At 43.9% G+C, this 20,040-nt stretch overlaps 1 protein-coding gene across 5 annotated transcripts in view; it reads left to right on the forward strand.

The window, feature by feature from the left end:
* epha8 (EPH receptor A8) overlaps nt 1–20,040 on the forward strand; it is a 129,210-nt gene that overhangs the window by 29,441 nt on the left and 79,729 nt on the right. For all 5 annotated transcript variants that reach the window (XM_023955115.1, XM_023955119.1, XM_023955116.1 and 2 more), the window contains exon 2: nt 1,517–1,581. In XM_023955115.1, coding sequence (XP_023810883.1) covers nt 1,517–1,581 — 65 coding nt within the window. The remainder of the gene's footprint in view (nt 1–1,516; nt 1,582–20,040) is intronic.

Below are 20,040 nucleotides of genomic sequence, written 5' to 3' on the forward strand. Positions count from 1 at the left end.
AACATACGCTGCCCTCTTAGTTGATGTATTTTTTTGTAAGGACCCCTCCTCACTGCTGTTTGGTTATTGGAAACATTTCCGATCATTGACACAACTGAGTCTGTAGTATGTCACGGATGTGTACTGCAAATGCAGGCATACACATAAACAGCCTCATTATCAGTCCCATCAGCCTCCTGAATTTGTCTCAGCGTCGACAACACATCCAAAAAGGTCATCCTTCTTTAAATTTAAACTTCTGATATGGACTGTCCTGAAAAACACAAGTTTGCTGCCGTAATAACATCATTGTAAAAATGACTCAGAGGAAATAAAAAGAACAAACCTGCTGACATTTTCTTTCTTTAGTGTCATTTTGTACATTTTTGTACATGTAACGGAGTGCTTAAGGGAAAGCTCATCGGTATGAGTAGCTTAGCAGGCTGAGGGCAAAGAGGCCAGGCCTCGCAGATGCCTTCACGCTTCAAGGCAAAGTGATTGCACAACGTAGCTTTAACATTCAGACGAGACAGAGAGGAGCAAGTGTCAGGCTGACGGATGAAAGATGAGAGACGGAGAGCCGAGAAGTGTTTTGTTAGACTCATTCTAATGTGGAAAACATCACTCCCCAGCCTGACAAGCAGCCGTGGGTCAGAGATCATGTTAACTGGAAATACTGGGGACTGTAACACAAACACACACACACACACACACATCTGTTGAAAAAGATGTTTTACCCCCTGGCCAGCTGGCCAGGGGGTAAAACTTGCAGTATTTTTGTAAATTTTTGTACTTTTGTCAATCAAGTTAAAACAAATAATATAAATGTTATTATTGACTGATGTTGATGTGTTAATATTTAAAGGTAGTTGTGTTTTACCTTTTTGGCATGAACGTCCCACTCCAATCATCTTTTGGTCCATTTTCAAAGTGTTTCCAGTGGTCTTTTCATTATTTTTAGCCAAAATCAAACATTTTCCAGGACATAGTTTCTGCAGAGCGGCAGGAGTTCACTGGAGATTTGCTTATGAATTGTCGGCCCCACTGTTGGCCCCCTTTCCCATCATCCATCTGTTCACACATACCCCTTGCAAGCTGAAAAAGCCCCCTACGACCCCAGCCTTACATTACTGGTGAAACATAAATGGTGAGCAATATTGGAGCTTTTTCATCTGCTCCTGATTCACAATGACTTGAATAAATAAATACTTAAAAGCGGAATTTTAAGCTTAAATTTCTTATACGTCCTCCATCATGACAAAAATGCCACAAGAACATGTTAACAGTCATCAAAAACATGATTTTGCGGGTCTTGGATTACCAGTTTCCAACTCTTTTGAGCAAAAAGAAGCAGTGGTGGTTTGAGTAAATATCCACTCTGGGACATCCAGGCTGGAGCGGGTGTGAGGACTGTCCCACCTGTCAATCAGGTGTGGGCGTGACTTCATGGGTGGCGGTTTAGAAAGCAGATGAAGGGCAAGATGAGAGGTTCTAGAGTGAGAAAAGTAGCTTTTAATATCTTGTTCTTTCTCTGCAGTGAATCTTCTCGACACGACGACTAACACCGGAGACTGGGGCTGGCTCGCCTACCCGTCACACGGGGTAAGAGCCAAATATTTGCTATTTCTCTCACGGATGTTTACAGTTCAAAACCCTCTGAAAAAATGCTTGATAAAAAAAATTCATTTGGCATCAGTGTCTTGTCAGCTGCAGCATCTTCTTGGCAATTCCCTCTGTGATGTAATTTAAAGTACAGATCATGGGGTGGGAACCTCCAGTTCATGTTGGAGGTGACACAGTGGGCTAATTGCATATCGCCCCCAGAATGCCACACCCACTACTAACATCAGCTCAGACAACTTTTGCAGATCCTCCGCAAAACGGGGGCAGCGAGGCGTTCATCAGTGAGTGCGAACAGGAGGGTTGGAAGAGAGAAAGATGAAAGAGTGAGTGAGGTGACAGCGAGGGCACTCTGTCGCTGGATTAGCATATTGTAATGCCACATCATGACGCCCCGGGTGATGGATTAGGACTCCAGCGGCGACATGCCACCGTGTCCCTGACTCCCCCGGCTGTCAGAGAAGTGCGAGAAACACTTAGCTCACCTCCGGCCCACACAGCACAGAGCCGTGATTGAACGCCGGCCAACAGGAACAGATGGATTGTCTTTCAAGTAATAAGAAAGAGCCGGAAGAATTGGATTAGAGTTTTTAGGGGAAAGGACGCCTTCTGTTTGAATCAAGAGCTTGTCAAAGGAGTCTGTTCTACAACATTCATAAACTACAACTTAAAAAGAAAACATTGTTGGTTTAATATTTAGCACATTAAGTGTAAGTAGTCAGTACTGGAAAGTACCATTTTTGGATATAATATTAATTTCCTTGCATAATTGTTCTCAAAGATTTGAAAACTATTTTATCCAGATTCAAATGCAGACTGAGTGGACGGCTGTCTGGGTTGGCTGAACCAGCCAATGTTCTGATCCATTCAGTTTGGGTGTTCAGGCCGTTGTTTTGCTGCAGAACCTCAGAGTTCTTAAGCCGGATTTGATTTATTGATGGAGAACCTTGTCTTTCAGTTGCTTCAGCAACAAAGCAGCCCCTCACCATCATACTACCACTACCGTGTATGGTTGTTGGTTGGATGTTTTATTTTTCTGGACCGCTGTTACTTATTCCTGATAAAATAAGACATACACTTTTCCAAACCTTTTCTCCTCAGTCCATGGATTGTTTGACCAAAAGTATTGGGGAAAATCTTGATTATTTTTTTCAAATTAGATGAGTTCTGTGTGCTCATTGCTCTGCAGAGTCTCTTTCCTTATCTATCTTATCCAATCCTTGTCTAAATTGTTCTATTTTGATGGATTTTTTGATTAATTTTGAATGCATTTCTGTTCTCCTGCTATAGAGAGTGATATGCTGTACACATTTTCATCACATTCTTTCAGGAACAAACATGAGTTCATGTGTCCACACGTCTTTTATGTGCACAAACTTCTAGCACCTGACCCTCTGCTGTTCCATCCAAAATCCCCACCTCATACATTCATTCATCTTGTCAGAAAGAAACTCCTTGTTATTGCCACTCTGATACAGCTGAGCAGCTGAACCTCGTCCTTAAACTGCATGCCAGAGGATAAGGTCACGGAGCTGTCAGAGCTGAACCCATTATGGACTTCATAGAGCTTTATAAAAAAATGGGGTGATTAGACCTTTTAAAAAATATCACAAGGTTGATTTTTTTTTTTTTTTTTTTTTTTAACTTGTCCTGTCCAACAGCTAGGCAAACAGATGAGAGCTGAGGGCCTCTTGTGTTGGACATATTTTATTTTAACAAGAGGGGTTATTCATCTTCAGACAAACCAAAGGTATGTCTGAATAAACCCCTTTTGTAATTGAGGCCAAACTTTATTAATTTCAATCATGTTTGAAAATCTTTGGTGTTGGACCGGACGGAAAAGGAAAGAGGGGAAGAAGAGAGAGGGACGTTAGAGAGAGGGGGGGGTAGGAGGGTGATAATAGGAGGGGAAGGGGGGGTAAGACCATGAAGCAGCATAGAGCAGACAGGTTTACTGGTTGTTTATCGTTACGGTACGGTTCAAATGTAGTACAAAAAGGGCGGGGCCTGTTCACACACACTCAAATATAATCAACACACCTGCTAGCCGCAAAAATGTCCACATGTCAATATGCACACAAAACAGATAGTGTTCACGAACGCATACCTATGCCTTTAAACCAACTAGTGTGAAATCTTTCATTCATTCAATCATGCAAACTATTAGTGCAAAGGTGAGCTAACACCTGTGCTCAGGTGAGTGTATATGTTCTTCTAAAATGGATGGTGGAATGTGAAAAGAAGGAGGAGGAGCGCCCAGCCACCCCCACACCCATACCCCCGCCGCAGCAGCAGCGGCAGCCGGAATTCCCCCAACGCCACACGGGAACAGGCAGGGAACAACCGCCCCCCGGGCGACCAAGACCGCCACCCAGGCCAGGGCCAGCAGGACCGCCGCGAGGCCCCCAGAGCCAGAGAGCAGGGAGGCGCAGAGGGAAAGAGAGCGCCGCCCCAGCCCAGCCAGGAAAGCAGCCCCCCGCCGCGCCGGAAGAGCCCAACGCAGGGCCCCACCGGAGAGGGACGCCCACAGCCCCAGACGAGCACCCCACCACCACCCAGGAGTTCCGGGCATCCCCCCGCCCCGACCCCAGGTACGAGCCAGGACCCCCCAAGGGAGACCCGCTCCGCACTCCAGGCAGCCACCCACCCGGCCCACGGTTGGTCCAGGTAGGAGCAAGGCAGGGGCCCGCCGCCCCCGCCCAGGAGGGGGGAACCCCGGGGAAAAAAGGGCGGCCCACAAGGGATGTTATAAATATGGCCCGACCAGGCTCGGCCATGTTGGAAGTTTGGCGGGGCCCAGCGCCCAGGGGCAAGGACCAGGACCCACCCCCCAGGGACACGAACACCCCCGGCTCAGGTGTAATATGAACCCCCCCACCGTGCGGAGAGAGCACCGCCGGGCCCAGGGAGCCGGCACCCAAGGGACACGGCCGCCATCGCCAAGGGGCCCGCACCCCCCACCAGGGAAGGGGTAGGGGACAGATGGACCCAGGTCCCACCTTCCTTGTAAAATGTGTGTGCGTGTATGGGTGTTTGAGAGGGTGTTTGTGTGCATGTGTGTGTGTTTATGTTTGAATGTATATATTGAAGGGGGAGGGGTGTGTGTACTAAGGGGGGTGCAGTTAAAATTGGCGAGTAGGGCACTAAGGGGACATCTCCTGATTACTCACAGTGATGTCCCCTCACCCTCCACACCAAGGGGCCCTAAATGTCTAAGGTGCGGTTAAAATTGGCGGGTAGGGTGCCAGGAGGACATCTGCTGCTTGCTTGCAGTGATGTCCAAGCACCCCCCCTACCAAGGACCCTACATGTCTAAGGTGCAAATAAAACCGAAAGAGGGGGGGCCCACTCCATACGGCAACCATAGGAGGGGGGCCACTCCCAAGTAGCCCCCCCCCAAGGCGCATCGCAGGCTAGACCCCCCACCCCCTCACCCTAATATGAGGTTATATAAGGAAGGGGGTAAGTTGGGGACAGCTATTAGACTGTCCCCCGGTGGTCAAACAGCCGTCCCCCAGCCCACCCCCAGCAAAGGGGCCAGGGCCACCCAGCCCAGGGGCCCACCCCCGGAGGCGCCGACACCCTAGGCCCGGCACCACCCACCCCACACAGAGAGAGAGGAGCCAGAAAGCGTCGCCCCCCCCCCGGAGCAAGCCCAGGCCCCCACCCCCAGACGCCGGCCCTAGAAGAGCTCTGGTCAGGCCTTGACGGGACCGAGGAGGCCAACCGGCCGAGGCAACCACTGATTGCCTCAGCGGAGACCCCGACCCGCTAGCCCCCCTGCCCCGTACTAATAATGGGCCCCCCCTCCCCCCCAGAACGCCCCCCCACAGGACAGGGCCGACAAGCCCCCCACCCCACCACACCCCAGACCCCGCAGCCGAAGCGGGTGACACCCAGAGCGACCGGGGGCCCCGAGAGGGTTGTCCCGTCCCGTCCCAGAGCCAGGGAAGGGCCGATCCCAGCCCCAGGTGCAGATGGGCAGCCCATCCGGCGCCGCTGGGCCCCCCCCACCCGAGCAGGGCCCCCCGCCAACCCCCCCCAGCACAGGCAAAGGGACCACCCCCCCAAGCCAAGCCAGACCACCACCCCACCCCCCACCACGCACCCCCACACCCAAGCCCAGAGGACCACGCAGCGCCCCAGCCCGCCCCACCCAGGCACCGGACCCGACCCCCCGACCAACGGAGCCCCCCACCGCACCCGCCAGGCACCGGAAGCCCCGACCCCCACCCCAAACCACGGCAGAAGGGCAAGGAGCAGCGACGACCAAGCCCTCCACCCCCTAAGTCATGGAGTCAACCACAGGAGACCAGAGAGACTGAATTCTTTCAAAGTTACTTGAGCTTTGGGCTGACATTTTTTCCAAGCTGATATGATCAAACAGCAGATTTCTGTGTTGACTTATGTTTATATTTTTCTTGTTTTTCCAATTTGTTAAAATAGTTTTTTTGGCAATACAAAGAGTTATGAAAATGATAGATGCTAATCCTTCTTCTATATCGATGGCACTCATGTCACCAAGCACACAAAGTGACGGTGAGGCAGTGATTGAAACCTTAAGCCAGACTGATAAATCGGCACATACCTGCTGCCAGAGAGCCTGGACAGGAGTGCAGAACCACAGTGCGTGCATGTAGCTGTCGGGTAGATTATTATCACAGTGCTCGCAAATGTCTGAGTTACTGAGACCCATCTTGAACATCCTCTGTCCAGTGTAGTAAATTCTGTGAAGAGTTTTGAGATGGATTAGCTGCAGATTTGGACTTTTTGTCAGTTTAAAGGTGTTTAGACAGAGTTCTGACCAGAAGCTTTCATCTGTGCTGATGCTCAAATCTGCATCCCATTTTTTTGTTGGAAGGGCAATATTGTTATCTAAATTACATAAAAGTTTGTATATTTTGGAGAGAGTTCTATTCATTGAAAAATTAATCAGAGTGGTAACTACATCTGGTAGCTTTAAATCGTCGTCTTTAATTTTATACTTTTTAGTAATTATTGATTTAAGTTGCTGATATTCCAAGAAGTTATTTATTCCATGTTTGTCTTGAAGTTCCTGGGGGGTTATGAATCTTCTATCAATAATTAAGTGCTCTAGTTGTTTTATGCCCCCTGCTTGCCAAGCTGGGAAGTGAATCATTTTTTTGTTAATAAGGATGTCCGGGTTGTTCCAGATGGGTGTCATTTTGCACGGTTGAATTGATGATTTTGATATTTTGAGAAATTCCCACCAGGCTGTTAAGGTGGCATTTATATTAATGCTTTTGAAACAATCCTGTTTTTTAACTGTTTGGCTAATAAATGGTAGCTGTGACAGGTTGATCTTTCCACATAACACCTGTTCCAAGTCTAACCATGAGTTGGTTTCTGGATTATTTTTTAACCATTTTAAGATATATTGTAATCTATTTGCAAGAAAGTATTTGTGGAAATTAGGTAGTTCTAATCCTCCACAGCTTTTTGCAGATTTTAAAGTTTTTAGACTAATTCTTGCAGGTTTGTTGTTCCATAGAAAGCTTGATATGGATGAGTCTAATGTTTTGAACCATTTTAAAGGTTGATTTTTGATAGACAACCAAATAGGATCAGAATTTATTTATTTTTTATTTATAGGAGCAACATTTGCTACTGTGTTTTTTGTTTTATTTATAATTATTATATTTTATTATTAAAGTCAATGACAATAAAGCAGACAGTAGGTCTACTTCTAGGCCAACATGCACAGTAAAAGGAGTACCGGTAATCCCAAAGATCCACGTCCAGTAATGGATGGGAACGGACCAATGAACCTATCCTGCTTCTAATGATTCACTTTGAGATTATCTGCCATCGGAAGCCATTATTCCTGACCCCCCACTTGTTTTGAGGGGAAGGTGATGTCTAATGCTATATGTTCACAGCGGGCATGTATGGCGCGTTTAAGAACATGCTGAACGGAGGTTTTTGTTCGTGCCTATGATGGTCTCACAGGTCTGTCGCTACCCGATACTAAGGCGCATGTCCACCACATATAGTTGGAAGAGGCTTGTTGAGAAATGATGAAGCGGTGAAAAACTCGTCCACTTGTGTTGAAGAAAATCTCAACATGAAAACATAAACTTTTGGAAAACTTGTTTTGAAAACACAAACTTGGTCTGTAATTTGAGGTAGATTTAGACCAGGGATAGGAAACTCCAGGCCTCAAGGGCTGGTGTGTCTGCGTGATTTCCATGATATCCAAACCCTACTCCTGAGTGATTACCTGGTTCAGGTGTGTCCAGCTAATTAGAAGATGCCAGAGCAGGGTACATTGGAAAACATGCAGGAATGGGGCCCTCAAGGCCTGGAGTTTTCCATCCCTGGTTTAGACATAAAAGACTGGACAGAGTTCATTACCCACTATAAACTGGTGCTGAAAAAAAAGACATCAAAAGTGAAACATACAGAGGGAAAGATGTGAGGAGGAGGAATTTTGCAGCACAGAAGGAAGAAGATAGAGGTGGACAAAATTATCTGCATTTTCTATTTTCAAAATGAAATTTGTTTATCTTTTGCTTCAGTTCTTCCTCTGTTCTAAATTGAAATGTGTCACTTTAACTTTTCCTTTCTGTCAATGATGAAAACTTTTATTTCACATCTTATGTATTACGATGTATTCACCAGATTTATGGACCGATAAAACAAAACAACAAAAAACTACTTCCTGCCAAGGATTTAGGAATTTCTCATAGAAAGTATTGCCGGCCTCTCACCACTTTCTCGGTTGGCTGTTTGTTTGATCGTTGCAAACAGCTTCTTTTTAGGCTAGAGTAGCTCTCATAACGACGTTTTGCACAAATTTGTCTTGGGTTTTGAAAAGTGAATCCATTTCCCTCTAAATTTGAATAAATGTTGAATTCACAGAGGGCACCTGAAAAATACACAACTCGTGTCAGAGGCTTAAAGTGTCATCCAGGAGTCTATAGAAAATGCCATTCATCCTTTTAAACGCTTCATCTTGGTCAAGGTCGCAAAGAAGTGAGGTCTATTTCCAGCTGTCAGTGTACAAGATGGTGCACTCTGTGAATGAATGGATCAGTTCATCAAAGGGTGGAACAAATACACACACAACCATGCATACTCATGCTCTCCCTAATAGACAATTTAGAAACCCCAGTCAATTTGAAATGTGTCTATTTGAACTGGGGGGAGGGAGTCCAGGGAGAAAGCCCTCATGTACACACCAGAATAACATTCAAATTGTATAACCTGCCAAGTGAAAGTTTCTTTTAATTTTTTACTACAAAACACTGCTTATTATCCAGATGCTTAAATAATTTAACTGAAATTCCCGATAAACTTCTATCCATGATCCTCTTTTTTCTGGCAGTAGAATAAACTTAAAGTTGTTCTATCTAAATAAAAAACATGTGTGTAGTCATAACCATTAGTCAAGGTGAAGCCCACACAGATTACAGCTTGGTCAGAAACCAACTACCTGCAGCATAAACATAAAAATGACTTCTCATTTTTCAGGTCAGGTGTCTCCTTCAGGGTGCAACGCACCCCTGCAGAGAAAAAAGGAAAACTTTACCACAAATTGTGTTTTAAATGATTAGATAAACACTGAAAGTCACTTTAAAAAAAATTGTATTTAGTGTTTTGTTTCTATTAGCGTCTGTGTACGATTTGTTGTAACCATTATTTTCCAAACTATTGTTGTGTGTTTTTTTTTTTTTGCCAATCTGCCTTGTGGCTTTGAGTCTTGTGGATTATGTGGCTACTTCGTTTGGCTTCTTGTTGGCTGCTATAATCAACTTTAGGGTTTAGTTTTTATTCTGTCACTGGATTCGCTGAACATGTGAACTGAGGGCAACTTTGTTGTTGGCTGCAGATACAGATGTTTATGTTGCTGTTGTTCTGGTGACAGCAAAATTAACAGACCATCAAAGCTGTAGGCCTTAGTAACACTGTTTGTGCATGCATGTGTGTGGGCTTGTGTGTGTATCTGTGTCTGGGGTCCTATGATCGACTTAAGACCTGACAGAGTGCGTTTGCCCAGTTCTACCTTGGATACCTACATAAAGTATTGTAATCTGCTCAGGATAAAACTTGAATCAATTTACAGTTGAAAAAACTCTTTGTCACATGCACCATTTGGGGAGATTGATGTATGGTGCTGTGGGTTTTTGAGTTGTGCGGACCATAGAGGGTTGTAAGAGGAGTGGTTGCGTCTCAAGAGGAGCTCAGGTGTGTTTCACAGTTCCCTCATCATGAAAATGGAACCTATGATTGTCGTGCATGTGGTAAATTTATTGTAAGGTACTTTTAAGAATGAGTTTCAGTCTATTGCTCATCGAGCAGTTTACAACAAGGCCACCTGCGTACTCCGTACAGGTTAGACCATTTTTTGCCTGCAAACAGCTCGCATCAGCCTATGAGGGCAGCTATGACTGAAGCTACGTTCACACTGGGCGTTATGACGCGCGCTGAAGAATGGGCTAAAAGTGCATTCTTGAATGCGCGTTAAGCATATGGTGTTCACACTGGACTGTTGCTACCTAATACTTGGACGTCTCCCCCATCTACAGTTAAAAGAGGCTTGGTGAAAAATATCGAAGTGGTGCAAGTCTCTTGAGTCTTTTATGAATCAATAGGGACACCATCCGTATGTCACTGTCAAGTCTAAGTTCTTTGATTGGACAAAGTTTGACCTGGTTCAACTTTCAATGGACAGCTTTCTCTGAACATAGAGCCTGAAAACTGACTTAAAAACATGTGTGAACTCAAGACTTTCGACCACGGAAGCCCAAAACCCGCATAGACGCCTGTCTACATAGATTTTTCCCTGAAAGAGGCCTATTGAACGCATGTTAGTGAGACCAGTGTGAACGTAGCTGTAGGCCTAAAGCCTTTTGGCCTTTGAATTAATTTATTATCAAATTCACGTTTTATTACTACGACAGAGTTTTAGGGTCAGTTTACAAAACAAATTTTTTAACAGGGCCAGTTTACAAAAACAAATTGTTTTTAAATACAAAAGTTTTTTTGTAATTACAATTTTTAATTTACAATTTACAAGAAAGAAAGTCATAACTGTTAAATAACGAGATTTTAAGCAGTAAATTTACGAGATAAAAACTCCAGAAAACCAGAAAAAAGTCATAGATTAACAAGGAAAAACACCAACGTTTTCCGTTTATCTTTTTTTTTTTTTTTTTTTTTTTTTCTTTTAACTTGTCCTGTCCAACAGCTAGGCAGACAGATGAGAGCTGAGGGCCTCTTGGGTTGGACATGTTTTACTTTAACAAGATGGGTTATTAATCTTCAGACAAACCAATGGTATGTCTGAATAAACCCCTTTTGTAATTGAGGCCAAACTTTATTAATTTCAAACATGTCTGAAAATCTTTGGTGTTGGACCGGACGGAAAAGGAAAGAGGGGAAGAAGAGAGAGGGACGTTAGAGAGAGGGGGGGTAGGGGGTGATAATAGGAGGGGAAGGGGGATAAGACCATGAAGCAGCATAAAGCAACAAGTTTACTGGTTGTTAATCATTATGGTAAGGTTCAAATGTAAAAAAAAACAAAAAAAAAAAGGGCGGAGCCTGTCCACACACACACTCAAATGTTATAAACACACCTGTTAGTTGCAAAAATGTCCACCTGTCGACATGTACACAAAACAGATAGTGTTCACACGCATACTTATGCCTTAAAACCAACTAGTGTGAAATATTTCAGTCATTCAGTCTGTTGAGCTAACACCTGTGCTCAGGTGAGTGTTTATGTTCTTCTAAAATGGATGGTGGAACGTGAAAAGAAGGAGGGAGAGTGCCCAGCCATCCCCACCCCAAGACCCCCACCGCACCAGCAGCGGCAACCGGATTCCCCCCAACGCCACACGGGAACCGGCAGGGAACAACCGCCGCCCGGGCGACCAAGCCCGCCACCCAGAGCCAGAGAGCAGGGAGGCACGGAGGGAAAGAGGGCGCCGCCCCAGCCCAACCAGGAGAGCAGCCCCCCCGCCGCGCCGGGAGAACCCAACGCAGGGCCCCACCGGAGAAGGACGCCCACAGCCCCAGACGAGCACCCCACCACCACCCAGGAGTTCCGGGCATCCCCCCGCCCCAACCCCAGGTACGGGCCAGGACCCCCCAAGGGAGACCCACTCCGCACTCCAGGCAGCCACCCGCCCGGCCCACGGTTGGTCCAGGGAGGAGCGAGGCAGGGGCCCGCCGCCCCAGCCCAGAAGGGGGGAACCCCGGGGAAAAAAGAGGGCCCACAAGGGGTGTTGTAAATATGGCCCGACCAGGCTCGGCCACAGTTGGAAATTTGGCGGGGCCCAGCACTCAGGAGCAAGGACCAGAACCCACCCCCCAGGGACACGAACACCCCCGGCTCAGATGTAATGTGAACCCCCCCACCGCGCGGAGAGAGCACCGCCGGGCCCAGGAAGCCAGCACCCCGGGGACACAGCCGCCGTTGCAAAGGGGCCCGTACCCCCCACCAGGGAAGAGGCAGGGGACAGATGGTCCTAGGTCCCACCTTCCTTGCAAAATGTGTGTGCGTGTATGTGTGTTTGAGAGAGTGTGTGTGTGCATGTGTGTGTGTTTATGTTGGGATGTATATATTGAGGGGGGAGGGGTGTGTGTACTAAGGGGGGTGCGGTTAAAATTGGAGGGTAGGGCACTAAGGGGACGTCTCCTGATTACTCACAGTGACGTCCCCTCACCCTCCCCACCAAGGGGCCCTAAATGTCTAAGGTGCGGTTAAAATTGGCGGGTAGGGTGCTAGGAGGACATCCGCTGCTTGCTGGCAGTGATGTCCAAGCACCCCCCCTACCAAGGGCCCTACATGTCTAAGGTGCAAATAAAACCGAAAGAGGGGGGGGCCACTCCATACGGCAACCACAGGAGGGGGGTCACTGCCTAGTAAACCCCCGTTTTCCGTTTATCTGAGCCTAGCTTGAAGATAAAATGTGGAGCCTTTTGTGAAGCTTTATATCCGGATAGGTTTAAAAAACAAAGAGATTCATCATGTTTATTTTACCTTTAGAGTGATTGTAAAAAAATGAAAGAGATTGCAGCAAGACTCAGCAAATTAAAAGAAATATAGCTGGCGTATTCAATGGTGATTTTGTCTACGTTATATGGGAATACAGAAAAGTAGAAACTGGCAAGTGAACATATTCCGAGATGTGTCAGACGAAGATAAAAACACTAAGAGCTCATAGTTCTTTGATAAACGGATGTTTTGACAGACCAGCTTGCTTCTTTGCACTTGCACACACTTGTTAACCCACACTTTCAGCACACATTTAAGGTCATATTCACACACAATCCTGACAGTTCTGAATGTGCAGTGCCAGCAGCAGCAGGTTTTCCAGCTGCCCTCTGCTCCGGGGTGCAGCGACTCTTTATCGGCTGTAGGTTGAGGAAAATTCTGCTGCAAAGGATAGAAAAGATTTGGGCCGGCTTTCTCTAAATGCTGTTATTGTGCTTGCAGGTGCCCGTGTGGGCGTTCTCTCACTTTGAGTGTTTAGGAGGGGTTTTTGGAATAATGTTGAGAAATACTTTAAAGTTGAAAAATATGGCTGTTCCTCCTTCTACATTGCAACATTGTTAAGGTGTGGTACTATATATATAGGAAAGCTTAAGGGAGTAAACGAGATACTTGCAGATTGTGGATTTTCATTTTCCAAGAGTTTTTAAAAATATAATCTTGTTAAAAAATGTTCCATCATAAATTTTAACAGTTTATATGTACAACTCACCAAGCATAAAGGAGATTCACTCAGAGTGATATATCTCTCACAAGACATTTTCTGTGCTTTTGTTTAATTTCTTTTAATTGTTTTAATAGTAAGACATACAGACTGATTGAGAAAGTTCTCAAGCTACAGACACATGTGATGCCCATTCAGGAAAGCGGTAATTGCAGGTTCTTGAATGCATGTTTAGTCTGGACACACTGGACAAGCAGAACATAGGCTTCTTCTTCTTCTTTATTTATCTTTTTACCGTTTACTAGGGCATGTCCACCACCTACAGTTGGAAGAGGCTTGGTGTAAAATGTTGAAGCGGTGTAAATCTTGCTCAAGGCTTTTTCTCTCACAGCTCCATTCCGATATATGAAAGACACAGTGTCATAATTTCAGTCGGACACAAACCACAATTATTAATTTCTCCACCAGGATCAGTTGGCACTTCCACGAATTAAAAGGGATGCTATACATCTGTCATTACCAAATCAGAGTCCCTGATTGGTCAAAGTTCGACCTGGTTTAACTTGCAATGCTCTTTCAGTGGCAGTACATTTTATACGCATGAACATGAAGGTTTTAGGGTGTATTTTGACTGAAATACTATTTGTCCTAGACCCAGTCTGCTTAATTAGGCACAAATTATGGAAGTACTGTGCTTTTGGTTGATTTAAACTTAAAGTTTTAAACATCTGTATCACTGTCAGGCTCAGTGGAGGAATGCTGCAGGTCAGTTACTGGCTAAGAATACAGCTAAGAAGGTACAAAGAAAAGGGTTCATGACATGCAGCTTGCCAGGAAAACAGGGAGAAGCTATTTGTATCACGTTAAAAGGTGTTTTGTTGAGCCTGCATTCCTCTGACCACATTTCAATGAGTTGCTGTGTCTCATCGTTGTGGTGTTATGGTATTGTTTTAAGAGAATTTTGTTAAGGAACTAAAACTAGTTTTTAGGATGACATCACAGCAGCGCCTGTTATGCGTAACGAGACACAGAAAAGCATGTTAGAAGCATTTTCAGCTGTGTTAAAATAAACATTCTAACAATTAAACAGTTGGACCCTTTTTTTCTGTTTGATATCAGGATAATCGTTGCTTTATATTTGCCAGCTGCTCATTTGTTGCTTCATTTCTACTCTGTGTATATCGGCTATGGTGGCTGTTTTGGTCCAGCTGTTCCGTTCCGGGAACGGATTCTATTTGGACTGAGGAATTTCAGAGAGAACCGAAGCTCAGTCCGATTGGAAACAAACTGAGACCACCTCCAAAGACGGATCACGGACCAGGGTCCGCTTGGGTGTATTCAGACTGAAAATGTTTTCCTGATTATCAGGGGGAAACGAACACTGGTAGAATTTAAGCGGGCTAAATGTGTCAAGTCTAAAAACACCCTTAAACGCAGAAGCTCAAAACACACATGTAAGCGCGTTTGCATAGACTTTTCGTTGGAAGTATTCACTTGAACGCTCATTGCCGAGGGCGGTGTGAACATAGCTTCAGGCTTTGGTAGGGTCTTTATCTGTGTTCCGTTGCACCTTCTCTCTTTACATGTTTTGTGTACTCTGTTGGTGTGATTTGGACTTCAGGGCCAATGTAAAAATCTGTACACAGACAGCTCACCCCCAAACTGAGTTCAGCACACCAAAAGCAAAAATTGCCTAGTGTGATTGTTTGTTTAGGAGAAGAAAAAGAGAAGAACCAAGTATAAAATTCTCAAAGGAGAGTTTATCATTCATAAAACGATGAATAAAAATGATACAAACATATTGAAAAAGGTCAAACATTGTTGTCCATTTACAGCCAAATCCAGCCTTTCTATTGGATCGATGTCTGTTTGTGTTCATGGAGGTTATGTCTTTATTAGCTCGCTGGCTTCTCCTATGACGCCAGGTTCATTTAAATGACACCATGACAGATCACGTCTTTGGCTCAAGCACCCTCTTTCCATTCAATTTATTCATTCAGTGGTAAGAATTGCGGTGTGCTCTCCCTGGAGCATCTTTTTTTTACTCCTCACACAAACCCTCAGAATCGTGCACACTCACTCTAACACGCTTTCTCAGAACTTGTCAAATAGAGCAGGAAGACTTCATTATCCTCCACTCCGATCTATGTTGGCCATGACAGGTTCATCCACCGGACACTCCACGATCGATACAGTTGACAGTAAAGCATATGTGTGTGTGTGTGAGTGTGATTAATGTGGGCTGAGCAAACCATGATGTGGATAAGAAAGTGATGAGCTGAGGTGTCAAAAGCCCACAGTCTCTTTCTATTACAATTTATCCAACTCCTGTTGCTTCACCTACCTCTCCTTTACACAAAGACCTTCCCACTCGCAAGATTTTATTTCAGTTCCTGTCAGCTCAACCTTCCACAATAAGAGCATTTTAGGGCATGAAAGGGTCTTAAATTGTTTCGATGGTTAGTTAATGAACGTAAAATAAGATGTGGATAGTTTTGAAGGAACAAAAAATAACGAAGAGTTGAACCTTCACTGGCCAGCTGCATTAAGCAGTTGAACAAATCTAGTGAAAACATACCAGCGTTTGGATTTAAAATTTCACCTGGAGTTCTGTTGGATACTGAATGTTTGTATGAATACCTTTTGTTTGTAGCCATTTAAAAATATATATATATTTTTTCAAATTTATTAAATAAAAAGACAAGTTTTAGACCAGACAAACAGAAAGAGTTGTGAGATAGATGTGGAGAGTTAAGAAAACATGAGGAGCAGAAAAAAAAAGGATGAAGTGGGGACGGAGAAGAGGGTAAAATACAAGGAGAAAGACTAAAAAAAATGCCTCCATCATAATAGACAACTAAAGTTGTTTGAGGCTTACAAATGTGTTAAAAACTGTTTACAGGAGGGCTGCTTTTTTTGTGCTCAGCCACACATCTACGCGCTCAAATACCCCAAAAAACATAAACAAGCACACGAATAACCATGTTCTGCACAAACACACATGCATTCCACACAGACAACTATAGTAATATGCATAAAAAAAGCAGCATCCCAAGACATAAAGGCTTACATATTTCAAACATTGGCATGCTTGTGTTGAGATGAACAGGCAAGTGTGTTCGGGAGAGTGTGTGTTTGTCAGAAAGTATCATGACGTAACTGAGGGTAGGAGGTCGAAGCCCAGACACAGATCCAACAGCAGGCACAGTGGCAGTACAGGGTCCCCCAAACCCCCCATAAAGAAGGAGCCTGAGAGCTTACACTCTTTCAGATGACCCGGTTCCAGTCAAACAGAGACATTACTGAAGATACAACTGGAAAACAAGAGGGAGCATGAACAGCATGAGCCCCAGCATCGACAAAGACTGAGCTTCTGGAAGCTTGTGGTCCACTAAAATCCAAACTAGCGCCAGGTGAGATGCCAGCCATTGCTCAAGAGTCCTTAGTTTCCACCCTATAGCCTCCAGGGGTATAAGACCACCCCAAAGCCAATCTAGACTGACCACCACCAGGCCCTATGGGAATTCCAGTTGAGGCAGAGGCAAAGGCATTGACTGTTTATAAAAACGATCCCTCCCCCTCTCCAAGACTCCAAGAAGGCAAAATTCCATTGACTTCTAATGAGAAGTAAACGGTTATTACTCAGTCATTCTATTTGTCAGAATACCATTCTTGCTCTGATACTTTTTCTTAACAAATTCTTGCTAATCTTATTTATTTTCCATAATGTTTTTTCTTTATTGCAAGTTATTCAAGTTATAAACTGACCTACCAGATTCCTTGTTAAATGTGTGTGGTACCCGCTGGCCCCCACTTTAAACACTTTGTTTGACTGACAGATTCTCCTGAGCTCGCTTTCATTTGAAGGGGTGTGGGCTTTGAGCAAGCTCACTTCTGATTGGTGACTGTGGTTACCATAGAAACTGTGAGTTGGACCACTCAGACCAATCACTGGCAACTTCTGTATTGCAGAAAAATGGTGACTGAAATGGCTTCATTATGCTGGAGCTGAAGTAAGGCATTTTCTATGGGTGATATCACATGTGATCTGTCCAGTTCTCTCTTAAACACTTAATGGGAAAGGGCCAGCCCCCACCCCCTTGCTATTGTCGTCCTCACAACAGGAAGAAAGAAGGGCAAAATTGCAGGTTCCAGTTGCCAAGGTGATGGTAGAAATGCAGGGTGGCCCAGCACACAAACTAGACCAAATACCCAAAACTGCCCAACAAAGGGCACAACCACCACTCCAGATTAGATGCAATATAATTCCTAATTCATGAATCACAAGGATCACGTTCCTTATGTAGAGAGTGGCCACTGGACTCAAAGAGTCAATGTACTTGTAACACAACTACCAACCCATTACCTGTCGTTAGCCCCTCTAACAGGGGTGGGGTGAAAGATACATGACCTCTGTTGGAGGGCCTACCGACAGGTGGGGTAGGATACAGAAAATTATGGACGTTCTTTCTTATGGGGCGTGGGTATAGTGTTGTGGAATTCAAAGTGTTTGTATTAAAATGTGTAATTACAATTTGGTGGGTACGGGTTTGCATGGACAACTTCCGTTGCCCAATCACTCTCCTGTTAAAGCACCACGTATCTACTTTGTTATAATGATCTTTAAGATTTTTTAGTATGCTGTAGATCAGTGAGTTGAGCACTGATTGAGTGACTGAGTTGAGTTCTGTTTTTCATGGGTGCTGAACACTGGCGTCAACCCATAACCACCAAGAGCGATGCAGGGTTAAGTGTCTTGCCCAAGGACATTTCGACAAATGGGGGGAACATGCGATATTCCGAAGCACACTAATGCAATTGAGTTAAACAAGGACTGTAATTATCAAGTTCTAGATTTTGTTTTGTGAGGAAGTTAAATATCCAGTTGGAGACATGAGCAGAGCTGGAAAAAAGAATGAGAAAATAAACCATAACTGCAGTTTGAAGGTCAAGGTATTTAACTAGCTTTAACTTTACAGTTAGTAAGCTTGTCAGGAATCAAAAATGATGTTGAGGATTAAAGAAGATGGTTTTGTGGAGTAAAGAATCAATGTTTTGCTAAACAAATGTTTTTGCAATCTAAGCCAGACATGACGTCATTTAACCATCACCTTTTGACTATATTGAAAGGCAAAAATAAAACAGACAAACATTTTGCAGACAAGAATAAATAAATTCTGTTTTCAATCTATGAGAAAAAAATACTGAATGGATTATTTTATGTGATGAAAACCTTTTTTTGTGTTTTTTTAAGTATACATATTTTTATTTATTGAATGTTATTAATTCGAAGAAAAAAAAGGTTTACAGGTCTTACAATGAAACTGACTAAAGCATCTACATAAAGCGTACATTTCACCAGAATGTGCCCTAAACTAGCTGACACGATGCTAAACAAAGTCGCGGTTCTAAATGAGAAAGTCAACGTTTCTGCTACTATCAGCAGCTCCATACTCTAGATCTGATTACACCTTCAGCTAGTCTTTGAACTACTCCATTGCCCTCTCGATGACCGTCCGCCATTCTGTAATTGGCTGTACAAGCTCCCACGAGACAGCGGCGTGGCGCAACCCAGAACAGCTGGTGCTGGCTTATGGTGGTGTTAGCACTCCTCTGCAGATGGTCTTTGAAAATATGCATCTTAATAAACACACAAGGTGAAGGAAAACATGTTCTGTAAAGGGGCTGGATCTTTGGTGGACCATAATGTCTTCATGTTGGGTAGCTGCAGAAAAGTTCTCCCAAATCATCTATTCTAAGTTTGCAGCGGCTGGTCGAGTCTGCACAGTCACAGCAGGGTTGACTGTTTTCCAACAAATAAAACAACAGTTAGTTGGCTTTTGTGCTGCATTTGGGATGGATTGCAGCATTAACTCTGCAGGTTATGATTCAGGAACAGCCCAAAACTTGTTGTCGCAGGAGTTTTGTGTTTTGATGAAAAGAGAATAAAACTCATGATGGCGTCTTGTTTGTGTCTCCACATCTTTTCAGTACAAATGGACCAGCAAGAAAAGCTGTCAAACAATTACAGCTGTCACACACAGTGAACTGAAAGTGGTAAATCTCAGAGAAAAGGATTCTGACTGCTTTCAGGAGACTGAGTGTCTGACATGTGGGACAAATAAGGTTTTCACAAGTGGTGTTACGCTAAGATGACTTGTGGATTCCTTATTTAAGAGGCGTTAGACCTTGGATTCAACGGTTACCTGAGGCAAAAAACAGAATAATTTTTGAGAGCCTTTTTTTTTTTTAAATTAAATGCAGATATTTGAGGAAAGATTCTTCTTTGAAAAAGTAAAATTAATCTTTTTTCTTTAAATGTGTCATTTTAAGCCACACCTCTAACAGCAGGCAAAAATTTTTAAAGGCTTACATGACATTACACCTAGTTTGCATTTATAAAGAAAAGCAAATCATTAAAAGAAAAAAAAAACAACAACAAATATTTATAATGAGCATTAAAAAGTTAATGAAAATATATAAAACTTTACAAAAAATCCTCATCCAAAAAGAAATAACACAATTTTGTATGTCTTTAATGCAATAAAGTAACATTTTGCACATTCACTAGAGGTGGGGGGAAGAATACATGTATTTATTCTCACCCCCATCTCTCTAAAACCTTCTCAGCAATACATTAATGACATTTGTTTTAATATATCCTTAAATAGGGGATAGTTTACAAGTCCATTTCCAATTATTCATATTTATATATTTTTTTGTTAAGGTTATCTACGTTTGGACTGTACCTTAAATC

The sequence above is a fragment of the Oryzias latipes genome, chromosome 5, assembly GCF_002234675.1.
Source record: "Oryzias latipes chromosome 5, ASM223467v1".
In the NCBI taxonomy this organism is placed as follows: domain Eukaryota; kingdom Metazoa; phylum Chordata; class Actinopteri; order Beloniformes; family Adrianichthyidae; genus Oryzias; species Oryzias latipes.